This window comes from Poecilia formosa, unplaced genomic scaffold (assembly GCF_000485575.1).
Source record: "Poecilia formosa unplaced genomic scaffold, Poecilia_formosa-5.1.2 Scaffold135, whole genome shotgun sequence".
NCBI lineage: Eukaryota > Metazoa > Chordata > Actinopteri > Cyprinodontiformes > Poeciliidae > Poecilia > Poecilia formosa.
In genome coordinates this window covers 1,191,421-1,206,006 of record NW_006800074.1, presented here as the reverse complement: position 1 = coordinate 1,206,006, position 14,586 = coordinate 1,191,421, and the positions used below count along the sequence as shown (strand labels likewise).

Here is a 14,586-nt window from a genome sequence, read left to right as displayed (position 1 = left end):
CATTTTTACCAGCGATTCTCACTCTGTATTTCCTCTTGTTCACTCACAGACAGCTGAGGTTGCTTTGGCCAATCTGAAGAGCAAGTATGAAAACGAGAAGGCCATGGTGACGGAGACCATGATGAAGCTGAGGAACGAGCTGAAGGCTCTGAAGGAAGACGCTGCGACCTTCTCCTCTCTCCGAGCTATGTTTGCCACACGGTAAGAAGCACCTCTCATGAGACAAAGCATTTTAAAACCTTCAAATCTTTACTATGTTTGTATCTCCTGGTAAATTGCCTTAGGCGGCATTTCCTCTTTACACTAATGAACTGGCATCAATCCTAATCTGTGCTAGTCTGCCATGTTACTATAGGAAACCGGACAAGTATAATTCGTGTTAAAAAAAGGGAAGGGGTGTTATTCTTAGAGCTATTGTTGCATGCAGAGGCCAAACACACAGTAAGCAGGTAGCTAAAGACAGGATTATTGTTCAAATGTAATCCATCTTTGCCATATGTTGTGTCTGCCAAGGTTGAGCTCCCCTAGTTTTATTCATACCAAGGAAGAAAAGGTCTTTTATTCTGATGAGACTGAATATTTAAGAGTGAACGAGTCTCATCTGTTTAGCGCCAAAATATGTCACCTAAGCATCGGTTTTTGCTTACTGACTTGGTGTGTGTTTGTGTCTCGGATGGGCCGACATACTCACTAATCTTTTCTGATTCCCAAGAGAAGCCGGTCAGAGGTTGTGTCCATAATCCCACCTCATCTTGGCTGCGATTATGCTTTCATCACATAGCAGACACACACTGCTTATTTGTTTACCTGTGTTATGTGTACGTAGGAGGTTATACCCCGTGTTAAAGCTAACAAAGTGTGTATTTGTTGTACGATTTTAAATTTAAATGCATTTGAATGCGTTTTTCATAGCAGAGTCGGTCCATCTTCCTGCACTTAGAACTGCTTTTCAATGCACGACTGAGTGATAAATCGTTATAGCGATGGCACTCTGAGATGATAATGCAATTTTAAAGTGGAGGAAGGCTACTGGCAGCTTTTAGGACCTCATCTTCCCCGTGTCGAAATTGAAACCTTACCTTCATCTGCATTGATCTTTCTGATGTAACGCTATATAAGAGCAGTGTCTCAGCAGGTAGTTACAGTTGCTTACACACAGGTCTCTACACATTGTCAGTTTTGTTAGTCTTCCACACTCTGCTTTTCTGAAGATGCTGTTCTTGTAACTTAAAACCTGCCATCGATGCATCTTTTCATTGACATGCTCAAAATGCCTACCTCAGATGACATTTGTTTCTGTGCCCGCCCAGCCCCGGTTGTCCACTACTGTTGTAGGGTTACATTCAGTCTGTTTATGGGATTCATGCATTGGTATGTAAATTCTGTGCTTATACGGCACAGAGTTTGGGTCAGGGGGTCTTTGAAAAGCTGGGGGACTTGCCTGAGTGAAGTTTCCCACACTCCCCATCTCCTTTGTATCCTTTGTCCCCCTCCTGTGCTTCCGCAGCACCAAACACACACATCTTTAAGCATCTGGTGACAAGAGGAAGGACCAGGTTCGTAGTTGAAGTCCACTCCAGGAGCCCAATTTTTCAGAGTGATCGCCTCTGACAGTAATGAAAAGGGGGATTTGGGGAAAAATCTCTCACACGCAAATGATGTGTGGTCCTCACGAAAGAAAAACGCGGAGATGGAGTGGAATTGGGGAAAGCTTAGGGTTTTGTTGTAACACTTTACTTATGGAGTTGTTGAAAACAGGAGTGGATGTTGCAGTGGGAAGGCCATGGGATATTTTTCACATGTGTTTACGTTCTCCTCTTTGTTTCCCTGCGAGAGTCTGAGCCCCTCCAGCTGCGGGCCCTGGTGTCATGTTAACAGTTAAAGTCCTGCCTCCAACATTCCTCAGACATGCCTCGACATGCTCTCCCTTTCTGCTCTCACTGATCAACGGTCAAACCATTTCGTGTAACCCTAACCTGTTGTGTTCATGCTATTAAAAAAAAAAAAGTTTTGTTCGTTTTATCTGTGTGATCTCAACGTGATCAGTCATGTTCAGATCAGGACTGCACCTCAGGAGGTTGTTTATATGCCTTAAGGTCAGTTTCAGTCATGAAACATCTTGTTTGTGAGGGCGGTAAGATGCAGTGAGCCACTGTACATTTCCTCAAAGGATGCAGATAATATGCTCGTCTGTCACAGCCGTCATTACGGCTTGTATTCATCCTACACAAGCCTGCAGCCGCCTCCTGGCTCTCCTCCTTTATCGTGCTACAATGACCCCATCAGCGGGCCAAAAAAGGCTCCTTTTGTATCCCGTCGTCTTTTTCCCGGGAAAAAAAATCGCACGACCTCCCACTCCCAGGCAAGACACACTGAACAGTCTGAAGAGACACTAGCGCCCCCCCCCAGACACGTAACAGGGTCGTGCCCCCCCCAGAGACTCACACTGGGTTTAATGAAGAGGCACTGATCCCTTTTGTCTGGGTGTGTCCCAAAGAGTGGAGCAGAGCAGAGGTTCAGGGGTGGAGGTGTTAGTTTGTTTGTGTGGTGGTCTGGTAAGGGCAGAGTTCACATGGCCATGAACCACGTGCAGAACTGAACACAACAAAAACATCTGCAGGCACGGATGACTTTTGACTTCACAACAAAGTTTTCCAAAAGGTTTTCTTCCAGATGGTGTTGGCAGGCCCACTTGTTCTTTGAGTTCTTTTGGGCTTTTTTGTGACAATTTTATGTCTAAGCATTAAAAACCAGACTGATATTGAGAAATGCATTATGGGATATTTTCTATTTCATGTGCTCCAGTCCTTGGGGAAAATAAATCAGAATTGCAAAGTCAGATATTAAAAAACAGAAATCCTTGTCAGCCAAGAATAACCTGATCTGTGCGTCTCTATCCAAAATGGTTTGCTGAGTAAAACCACAAGCAGTTCATCATCGAAATCACTCTTGAATTGCCTTGTTGGAGAAATGTGCTATACAAATAAACTTGCCCTGGCTTGGCACTAACAGCACTAATCAGGCGTTGCAAAATAGTAGGTTGTCGCTACTAAATTGCCAAGAAAATTAAACAAAAGTCCTTTGTATTTTCCTCTTCACTCGATGAAGAAAAAGCCCGCTGCATTTTTATACCAGCAAACAAAGAAAGTGTTGATGAGCACAAATGAGACTGAAAGGCTCTGATACAAGCAGCAGAAATGTTGAGGCTTGTGAAGTGAGATAAGACCCAGGAGGAGGAGGATGAAAATGAAACAGGAGTGCTGCCACAGCAGATGGAGACTGGAGATACAATCCAAACCCAATCCTGTTGAGTAACCCGGTTTTCTTACCTGTCCAGCTTTAAATCATTCACACACAGAGGCACACACACACACGCACACACACACACACACTCGGAATGAGGGGCAGGACATAATCCAGCAGCCCTGCACACAGTTATTAGTTATACTGCATTTTTGAGACAATGTGTTTGATGGATTGGGTGGAACGAAGTTTCACTGCAGCTGGTGAGAGTAACAAAGCAGAGTCTTCTTCTCATCCTTTCACTTCGTTACTGAATGACCACAAAGTTAATGCATTAATGCCTTCATCCTTGCTCGGAGCTTATGTAAAGAAACTGAGTTTTGTGTCTCACCTGATCATATCACTTATTCCCCATTAAAGAAAATTTAAAATTAGAGGATTTAGATTGCTTTAAACAAGTTGTTCAACTTGGAAATTATTTTTAATACGCTCTAATAATTAGACGATTTTAGAGCATTCAAATACTGAATGCAGTATTTGTAGCAGAGGTGGCAAAATGGCTGATTGAGTCAGAAGTTTGTATTACAGGAACATTTTTGGTGCGCAAGCTTGAGCATTGTGGCTTGTTGCTGCCATCTGGTGGTTACAAAAACGACTGAGGTTCTTGATCTTTCTAAAGGTTAGATTTAGTGGTACTTTGACAAAGATGGGGTTCTTCTGCACAGAATCTATGACTGTTAAAAGATTGTGTGCAGAATGGGCCTCGCCTCACTAATGCAGTTATTCATGCGAAAGGATCCCTGACCAAGTATTTGCTGCCTAATGGTCACTAGACGGATATTCCTGTATAAAATGTTTTGTGAGAAATTCAGGTTGTGGTGAACCTGCGGGTCAAGCTTCACGTTTTCCTCTTTGCTTCCCTCCTGCAGCTGCGACGAATACGTCACCCAGCTGGAGGAGATGCAGAGGCAGCTGGCCGCAGCCGAGGACGAGAAGAAGACCCTCAACTCTCTGCTGAGGATGGCCATCCAGCAGAAGCTGGCGCTGACGCAGCGCCTGGAGGACCTGGAGTTCGACCACGAGCAAACCCGACGCGGCGGCAACAGCGGGCGCTCCAAGGCCCGCAGCAAGGCCGCCGGCACCACCGCCACCAGCAACCCCCACGTAAGTCAGACTCTCACCTGCTCTGGCTCCGGCCGACCCGAGCTCAACAACGCCATGCCCAACGGTATCCTGGGAGGCCCCGCCATCTTCTGCAGTGAGAAGTACAAGATCTACTGCGACTGAGAGGCGGCTCGGACGTCCAGCTGGACTGCTGTGTACAGAGGGCAGGGTGGGGGGCCGAACCCTCCCTGCCCTTAGTGTTAAAGAGCCCCACTCGCTCGCTTTGCTCCCCGGCCAGCCTGCGCTCCTCTAGGGACTGCTGCGTTACTAACCGGCTGCTCGTTTGTGCTCGTGTAACCACATAGGGGAATGCAGATGTATGTACAGTGTGCTATGGACTGTAGTAGACATATCTGGCATGTGGGTTCAAAGGCCCTGGTTATAATGGGGGCAGGGGGGTGTTGTGGATTTTATGGAGTGTCTATTCTTTCCGCTGTCATGGTGCTGTACCTATGATGTAAGAGGTTGCAGCTTCTGTGTTTATCTGTCCTGGCCCAGTAACATAAGCACATGGTGGGGGGTGTGGAGGCATGTAAAGATGTCGGACTGAACGACATCCTCTGTTTGGCGTGTCTGTCGGTGCTCCTTTGATGAAAATAGCCCTTAACTTCTCTCCTTTCCTTTCCATCCTGACCAAGGACTCCTGTATGCGGCAGCCCATTTTTTTAAAATCAAGTAACTGATGTTTACAAGAAAATGAACTAAAATATGCAAGTTCCCTCTGCTTTGTGGCTAGGGGAGCATCAAAATGAATCTATGTACCAATTTAAACTGAGAAAGGGAGGAGGGGAAAGGTTTCTTGGTTTTATAATGAAAAGGTTCGGGCAGAAAAAGGAGCACCTGTGACCGCAGGTGTATATTTCAGGATCTGTTTAAAGCTGTGATGCTAGCACACCAATACAATAACGTCAGTAGGATTGCATGGCTTTGCAGCTGAAAACGCTTAAAAAAAAAAAAACAAAACAAAGATTTACCGTTATTTTCTGTCATCAGGTGTGTTATCAGATGAACTGCAGGGCTCTACATTGCAAAAATCACAGTTAATTGGTGTACGGTGAAACACAGGAGGGGCTGTGAGCTCCGCGCGACCCGACGTGTCGCGTCGGGTCCGATCAGAGCCATATCACAAGAGAGAGAGGAGGAGAACGTTTGACAAATCGATCTTCGCATCCAAATTAAGTGCACTTCAACATAGGTGCCTCAGGTTACTTCTTCTGTTTTACTGTGAACAGAGATACAATATAGTTTTGTTTCAAAGGTTATTTTTTAAATCAGCAAAATTCTGGAAGAGCACAAATTATTTCAAGAGGAACTTCCTCAAATCTGGATTAAGCAAAACTGACCGCTCGGCGAAAGTGCCTGTCGATGCAAACATTCAGTGTATTTATCTGTCGATGATGCAAAGCCCCGTCCTCATGTCTCAGCTCTCCCCCACTCATTATCATGTTCCTGCTTTATCTGTAGGAGATTGCGCCACAGCTTTCCAGTGTATAATAGAGAACATAAAGTCATGTGACCGAGTAGGCATGGGCCGGTACCAGATGTTCATAGTTTAAATGGTAAATAGCCTGTACTTGTATATCATATTTTTCAAGTCTAGAGGACCCCAACGTGCTTCATGCTACCTTTAGTCATTCACCCACGCTGATGGTTATAAGCTACATTGTAGCCACAGCTGTATAAGATTGAGTAAAAGTACCACAATTTCACAATTTTTTTATTTTTTTATGGAACTCAAAAAGAAAAAATGTACAGCTTAGCTCAAAATTGTTGAATTGAACTGAAAATTATTCACATTCCTGCCGGACATAGATTTAAAATAATTTTCCTTCATCCAGGAAGCGACTTCCTGGTTGTAAATGAAGCAACAGTCTCCCAAAAGACAAAACATTATGTTCAAAGGCATTTTTAACTTTCGAAGAAAAACAATTTGTCTTCTTATTTATAAAATGTATCAAAATACCCATACTTCTATAAATAATCAATGGAAAAGCCTTTCTTGGCAGCTAAAGGCCTGTCATGAGTTATTTTTGAGCATTTAGCAACGAGCTCCAAGTCCTAAGACGACAGAAGCCCTCTTTGCCATCACCCTAATCTTTAGCTCTCAATTGGATTCCAGTCGAGACTCTGGCCGACTTCAAAACATTACCAAAAGATTACTTTAAATCTACATCTGCCAGGGATATGACTAATTTTGAACACAATTGTATAATGTGAGAAATTATTTTTGTTGAAGACAGAAATCAGTGCTTGTTTCTATTGTTACTAAAACATAGCTCATAGCTACAGATGTTAGAGGAGCATCGCTAAGTTTGAAACCTTTCCTTTTAAAAACCGTGGCACACCTTGATGCCAGTAGCCAGCCCATGCCTACAGCTAAAAATGAAGAAAACCTCTCCTATGTCTTCAATCCGAGTGTCTTGTTAGCTATAACCGCCTTCTCTCTCGTAGATTGTCAGCAGCTTGCTCCCTCAGCATCACCAATCACCCTTTAACTAGAAAGAGGACTTGTGAGGAAAATATTTCTGTCAGGTAACATCCTCTCGTTACGCTGCGTGTGTATATCTCAGTGTTGGGAAGTTGAAGGGGCCCTCGTGTGTGTATGCGTGGGTATATGTTTTTAACCATTTGCACAACGAGGGCCTCTCATTGCCGTGTCGTTTGGTGTGCGAGAACGACACGGCGCACACTGTTTTAGTATTTACAATAGCTTTAAACCATTGCAGGCTAGTATTAAGCAAATAGTAAAATAAGATTAAAAGTGGGGCTTGTGTTTATTAAATCCATGTAATGCTTGTGGATCATAAACATGTTCGCTTTATGATGTTAAAAGCAGGGTTGATGGAAGGTGATCCTGCAAGGTTTGTTTTTTTTTTTTTTTTTAATTGAACCATTTTCTAACGCTACAAAGCTCTATGTTAAACTCTATATTCTTGATATAATCCTTCAGGTTGCACTCTTGCAGGATCCTACGACAGTATTCCTCCATCTTTGATACAATGCAATGCGGATTGATTCCTAATAATAATAATTTAAAAAAAAAGGAAAACTGTTGGTGATCAACCCTGCTTGAGCGTGGATCAGTAAGCCACAGCACAAAGCACTAGAGGCTGTTGTACGATGTAATGAAAAAAAACGAGCCTCCTTAGAGGTCACTTACTTCTATGTTTTATAATCACTCAACATACAAGTAGAATGCATTCAGTTTCTATCAGTTGGTTGCTGAAAAGGAGGGAGAAACCAGATGTCTGTCTAATAATCTGGAGAAACAAGTCCAGGATTTTCCAGAGGGAGAAACTCCTGGTGATATTTAGAGGCAGGAAACCTATAAACGGTCACTCAGTTTGACCCGAGGACATTGATTGAAATGATCCGACCTTCTCCCATGTATAGGCTCTGTGGCTTCACTGAGCTGTAGATAGATCTCAGGATGTGATCGTGACTAGAATCCTTTAGTCGAGTGTCGACTGCCCCGTCGAATTTGAAATCAATGTGTTTTAACTTTTAATCCGGTGTCGTTGCAATACGGCACCTGTGCAGCTCCTCCTACCTCCGCCTGCAGGCTTCTCCCTCATCACCTCTGAGTTTTCACCTCAAATCACATCTTGTATTTGTTCGTTAAAGCCTGCATGTGAAAACTTTACTCGTTTTTCATTAACCCGCATAGCATCTCTCTGTGGCTTCATCGCTGTCTTTAGAAGAGAGGTTCACAGCACTTGTGACAGTTTTTGGCTTCCTTAATTGCACTTGCGGGGTAAAATGCAGTGCGTGCGCAGCTCCAATTTTAATTTATTGGAAAAAAAAAACTTCAAAATGAGACCATATTTGGCTTTGAGCTCCTAAAATCGCCTTCTGCTGCTTTGACTAACACCGGCTGCCGTCTTCTTCCTCACCTGACTCTACTGACAGCTGCTTTCAGACAACCTGAACGCTAACGATGCTGATCATTTCTTTATGTCTCCATTTTGCAGTAATTTTACAGTAACTCCTCGAGGACGACGGAGTACCAACACAGAGTTCTCCCTCGCAGCTCCAAAAACTCTTAGAACTGTAGCCGATTTGGACGTAAAGGTTGAAAAACTAGTCTGCCTTCTACATCTGAACACTAAAATGTGGCACATCAAATCTTTTTTCTTTTTTTTAAAAAGTGCATCGCTGCTGGAAGCAAACTTCTCACAAGTCCAGTGAACATTCTGGAACAGATTATGATTGGCTAATCTAACCGTCCAATTAGAAGCCAGGGGACATGTGGCTGTTTCTCATTGTAGACAAGCTGTTTTTATTTTATTTTATATTTTTATTTTATTTTTTCTCTATGTGCACTTTGATTATATAGGATTATAACATATTATTGTTAACCTAATAGGAAAGCGTGGTAGTACTATGGTTTGTGAGTTAACCAATCTAAGTTTAACACAGATTAAATATACTAATTACTTGAGTAAATGCTCCACAAACCATAAGACTATTATGAGTCTGTCCTCAAGATTTTATCCATCAAGTAACCATTCTTAAATGGTTTTGTTACGTTTTACATGTTATGTTGTTTTTTTTTTTTCTTTGTATGTTCATTCTACTGCCATGGTCTATATAAAAAAAAATCCAGGGTGATCAGATTCTGGGGTTTTTTCATGTATTTATTATTCCTAGGAATAGTACAAAAAATTTTACGCAATGAAACTTGACAACGCTCTGATTCAAATGGGTAAGTTGTGTTCGGGAGATAAAATTTTGGGGTTGGCGTGACGAGGTTTTCTCCGAGCTTCTTACCGAGGGCGTTCCATCGAAACCGATCACTGGCCTTCAGAATTCTCTGCAAGTTGCGACTATTAAATTCCAAATTGGAATTGCTTCATTCTCTCTTCGTTTTATTGTGCCAAATGTTGGCACACCGTTTAGGTCGACAAGAATCAGAACTCGGAAAGAAGACGAGGCGGCCGCGGCTCTCCGTGCGAGCGGGCCCCTGGGCTTTTGGGTTTTTCTGTTCAGTTGGTTTGTTTAGTTCTTCGTTTCTGACCAGTAGTGCCTTTCATTGTTTCAAGGGAGAATCTTAGATTAGGATTTTTTTTTTTGTTGTTGTTTTTTATAGGTGAGGGACATGGGGTTTGAACTGACTATGAGCAGCAATAAAGAGCAAAGTGATTTCAGCCCCTTTTTCTGCGTGAGAGAGGTAATAGTTTTAAAATTAGCTCAATAACTAAAATTGTATTGAATTGTGCAGGTCAGTGATCAAGTAATTCAGGGGTATTAAGAAAAGGTTGTTGTTGTTTTGTTTTTTTTTTCTTGTTTTTTTTTATCAAACTTTGGGAACCAAAAGAATTCCTTTGGCCTCCCGTTGTTGAACTAAATGTGCTGAGGGGCAAATCGGTGTACAATTGGAAACATCTACGCATCTCTAGCTGTGTTTGGTGAAGGTAATGTGATCTTAATAGTATTGTTGGGGGGGAAAAATGTGCTTGCTGCACATTTTTTTTCTTTTCTTTTTGTCTCTTTTTGAGTTTGTTTTTTATTATTATTATTATTATTATTATTATTATCTCTTTTTTTTACATCATGTTTTCAACATTTATGTTTTCAGTAAACAGAAAACAAAAAAATTTGCATCAACAAGCTTGAATAGTGCCATTACAGCCAATGCTTGCTTGTTGAGGCGTTAAAAGTTACCAATATGGAGATAAAGCTGAACAATTAAAGTGCAATTCAGATGCTGTTTTACGTTGTTTTTGTATTTTTTTCAACTGAAAAGTTTTCTGTTTGCTGGAAGCTATAGCATTGTGATAATAAAATTAGCAGTGCAAACTATTGTCATATTGTCTTTCAGTATTGATCCATAAGAGTTTGATATCTTTATATAAAATAACCACTTCACCTGTATGTTGGTATTTATTTGAACTGTGATGCAGTACTGTATTCTTATCAATAATGTGCATTATGATTAGTGGCATATTGATTCCAGCTAAATGTCATATGCATGTTCCTCAGTCATGGGACCTTTACACAGGATTGAAAACAAACATGTAAAGTTTCGTCCGGGACGTTTCGAAAGAAAAATGGAAGAAAAAAAAAAAATTAGAAGGAGCGAGTTGAGTTTGATGTATTACTGCTGAATTATTGCTCTAAAAGTGTTTGTTTTCTAGTTGAGAGGTGGGGTGGCTGTGTAAGGGGAGTCATACTGGTTAAAATCAATAAATGTGACTAAGTTCCACTTTGTTTCAGTGTTATTTATAGCTCATGCACAGCAAGAGAGGATGAAGGGTTGACGTCTATTTTCTTCTTCTCTGATGTGTCTGTCGTCTGAGTGTTCCCAGCTGGAAGTCAAGGGGGAAGGGAAGGGGGCTTCCCAGCTGTCCAAGTGGGCTGCAGGATGTGATCACGTTACACACAAAGGCACCTCCATCCCCCTTCTCAGCTCTTCTCCCTGTGTTTTTTCTGCTGTCTCACTTAAATCTCTCTCCTCCCCCTCTGTCCCTCCCTCTCCTGCTTCTCTCCATTTCCTCACTTCCGTCTGGTGACACGCCTACACATGATCGAACAAAGTTTGACCTATAGTCATTCAGATTTTTTTTTTCTTTTTTTCCAGGCTGTGGAGACCGGCTTTCTGACTAATAGTTTTCAGAGCTAAAGAGACAAACTGAAAATCAGACATTATCTGATGTGATTTGTAGATATAAGATATTTTTTTTATCAACTTTAAGAGGTTACAATGTGACCGTTTGAAATGTTAAAAGGGTCTTAAGTAAAATGTACTTTTTTTTTTTTTTTAGCTCAAACCCTACCTGGCCCAATTTCAAGGCATTGAAAATTTGCAAAGTTAAATTTATCTTAAGTCATGTTAACATGTCAACAGCTGAAAGTAACATAGTTACTTAATAGTGCTATTTTATAGCACAATGTGCCTGGAAAATACATAATACTGCCCTTCAAAGCAAAGCTGTAATGTGTCTCCTGACAGATTTTTCTGATTTTGCTTTTTTGTCTCACTTAAATAATTCAAATCATCAAACTAATCTTTAAATCAGACAGATTAGTAAATACATGTATTACGTGGTGATCTGTATGTTAGAAATGTTATTCCTTGTGGTTTTCTTTCAACAAAGGCTTTCCTTTTGCCACCCCTCCATAAAGAAGTTTCCACCTGAGTGGGAGATCACTGCAGCTCCTCCAGAGTCTAATTGGACCTTTTTTTTCCCTGCTTCTCTAACTTGCAGTGCGCTTGCAAGAATGCAATACTCCTCATTGAGGTTGGTTGCACAAGATTTTATTTAGAGGCTGAAAACAAAAGTACTTTTATATTTAAAAAAATAATGTAAAATAAGTTTTCTTCCCACATTTCTACAATTCTACACTTATTTGTGTTAGCCTGCTGCATACAATACCAATAACATTTGTTGGGGACTGTGGTTAAAAGACAACAAATGCAAAAAATACATATACTTGAAAGAAATGACCGGATCACCTAACAGTAAGCATGAGAAACCTAATATTAACTTAGCTGCTAACATTACCTAGGATTAGCCATGAGATCTGTAAGATGAATGATCCATCATGTCACCCTGACACACTGCCATGATGAACCAGTTGCTCCCACGTGCCATATGCAGCGCTGATTGAATTGAATGTCAGACAGAGACAAGAGGTCAGTACGGGGATCATACTGGAGCTGCTGTTAGTGCCACTCCCTTCTCAAATCCACAGCTGACGGTAAGAAATGTGGGTCGGCATACCATCCGTCCTGCCCTTTTAATATACAGGTGGTTCTATTTAGGCTCTGCGGAAGCCGAGTCCGCCTATTACAGCAGCTGTTTCGCTTCTCATATCTTGCGCACTTTTAAAATCTGCCACATGGGGTCGCTATACCACAACTGTTTCCGCATCAATACTTAAATACTTACCACAACGGTGAGTATTTGCCTTAAAAAAAAAAAAGAGTGAGTGTTTCTTCAGCTCTCACAAAAAGTCTTTTTTTTTTTTTCATGTGAGTCAGACTGTGCTGCCATGTGATAAATCTACATGGAGCCTGAAGGAACAAGCAGCTGTGATCAGATGGTCAACAGCACACGTGCTTCACATAGACGGGTTTGCAATGAACACACACACACACACAAACAAAAATCCCATTTCTGAACTGCACTACAGAGGCAGATATAATTTAATTAAAAGGAGGCTGAGGCGTGTCTCAGCTATGCACTGTGATCTCAGCTTCTTTCCCTAAACGTAACGTAGACAGAGGTTTTAAATGTCTCTACTACTGTCTCCAATCAGCAGCTTTTGCCTGAGCCAAATATCAGATGAGATGTTGATAACCACAGTGTGAGGTTTTAATTTGCACATGAAAAGGAGTGAAAAGCTACAGAGTGGCACGTCTGTGTGGTGTGATCAGTCATATGATTGGTGTATTTATATTTACACCCAGATGAGTGTAAAAAGCTGATCTAACACACATGTTGGTTTTCACACCCATTGCTCAGCTTGGATGCTCCGATCTTCTTTTTTTTTTTCCTAATTGTCTTTTTGTCTCTCACCTTTCCCCCTCTTCCTGTTAACGTTTCTATCCTCTCTTTATTTTCTTCTCTTCATGAATGTTCTCTCTGCTCTGTGGTTGTGACTGGAAGAACTTCAAGGGAGGGGAAACAGAGGACTTCTCCCAGAGAGCTCCTTTCTGTGGGCCAGCATGCTCCGTTTGTACTGACAGGCCGTTCAAAGCATTAGAAGGAGCTGAGGCCTCTGCTATAACAAACGCGAGTTCATTCACCATCAAAACCCTCTCTCTGGTAACACGTTTAGAATGAATCCAAAGCAAATAACGAAAAAAAAAATGACGTTTTTTTGAAACTGGAGTACACCTCATTGTTTCTGATTGTAGCGATGGGCGCACAAAGAGGAGTACAGCTCAGGGAGAAGGGCTACACAGAGGAAGACCATCATTTAGAGACTCTGCTGTTGTCTGTGTCGATCCGAGCCGATGGCAAGCGTGCAGCCAAAGCAGCTGCAACAAAGAACTTAATGGTGCGTGTCTGAATAGACAAGTTTCGAATGAATGGAGGAGGAGGAGTGAGTGCAAACACAGAGAGGCGTAGGGATTGATGGCAGCCACACACCTCTAAGGAATGGCTGTAGAAAACATTAGTAAGGAAGGATTTCATGTGGTTAATGTGTCAATGAAAAGATTAATCACCAACCCTGTAGATGCTTCTGTGACTAATATTGAATTATTAATCATCCATAAGCAGATCAGCCTGTTGTTTTTGTTGTTGCAGCTGTTTAGGGTGGAGCTGCAACTATGTTATTTACAGTTGAGGTGGTTGGATGTTGTCAGCTCAAAGGTTTGGGACCTGGAGGATTTCAACAATAAATCTTAGAGCTAAAAAATGTGTAAGGAATTGAGAGAGGGAAAGAAGCACATAATATAGCATCAAAATGCTGGACACGTTTGTTTGTTCATAGATTATTTTTTTATGCAATTTTTTCCTAATCCTATTGTTTTCTGTTCAATCAAACCATTTGTAGGCTATTGCTTAGGAGCTTTTTAAGATTTAACTTAATTTATCACAAGTTGCAATATAAATTAAAATCAATGTACAGCAAATCAGGTATAAAATGACAAAAAAGACTTTAGCACCACCTGACCTCAACTTTTAGATAAAAATGATGAAAGTAAACACAAATAAAAAGGCTTTACTTTACCAAGACTGCATATCCCAGCATTTTTCCTCCCTTGTCCATTTCTTCTTGCTTATTAAGATCACAGCAGTCACTGAATACTCTGAAAACTTGGAATCAGTTAGGAGATCCGGAGAAAGCCTGGGCAGTGACATGGAAACCTTGCCCCAGTTTGTGCTCCAAGATTTTTTCCACACTACTTGGCAGATGTGGAGCTCTCCATGCAGAGCCGCCTATTGAAACGGGCCTCTTCATCCTTTTCATGACTTCACGTGACAGCCAGTGTCATGCCTCTGTGCCAGTGGGCATGTCATTTGCTGAAGATACAGCAGTGCTTGAAAACAGAAAGCAATTCATAATGAATTAGAATAAGCAAAAGGATAGAGTTTGATACAACTTTAGAACATACTGAGATCCTCTTACTCTTTTACAATTCTTCTATGTGTGTGTGTGTGTGTGTGTGTGTGTGTGTGTTTTAACCTCCATTTACTTTGAAACATTTATGTTATTTCAACTTTT

The 14,586-nt window shown here is 41.4% G+C and overlaps 1 protein-coding gene across 1 annotated transcript in view; it reads left to right on the top strand.

Moving 5' to 3' along the window:
* Window positions 1-7,438, top strand: part of LOC103145086 (protein bicaudal D homolog 2) — a 39,549-nt gene extending 32,111 nt beyond the window's left edge. The window contains exons 9-10 of the mRNA XM_007562358.2: window positions 50-201; window positions 4,173-7,438. Coding sequence (XP_007562420.1) covers window positions 50-201; window positions 4,173-4,530 — 510 coding nt within the window. The 3' untranslated portion in view covers window positions 4,531-7,438. The remainder of the gene's footprint in view (window positions 1-49; window positions 202-4,172) is intronic.
* The last annotated feature ends 7,148 nt before the right edge of the window (window positions 7,439-14,586 follow it).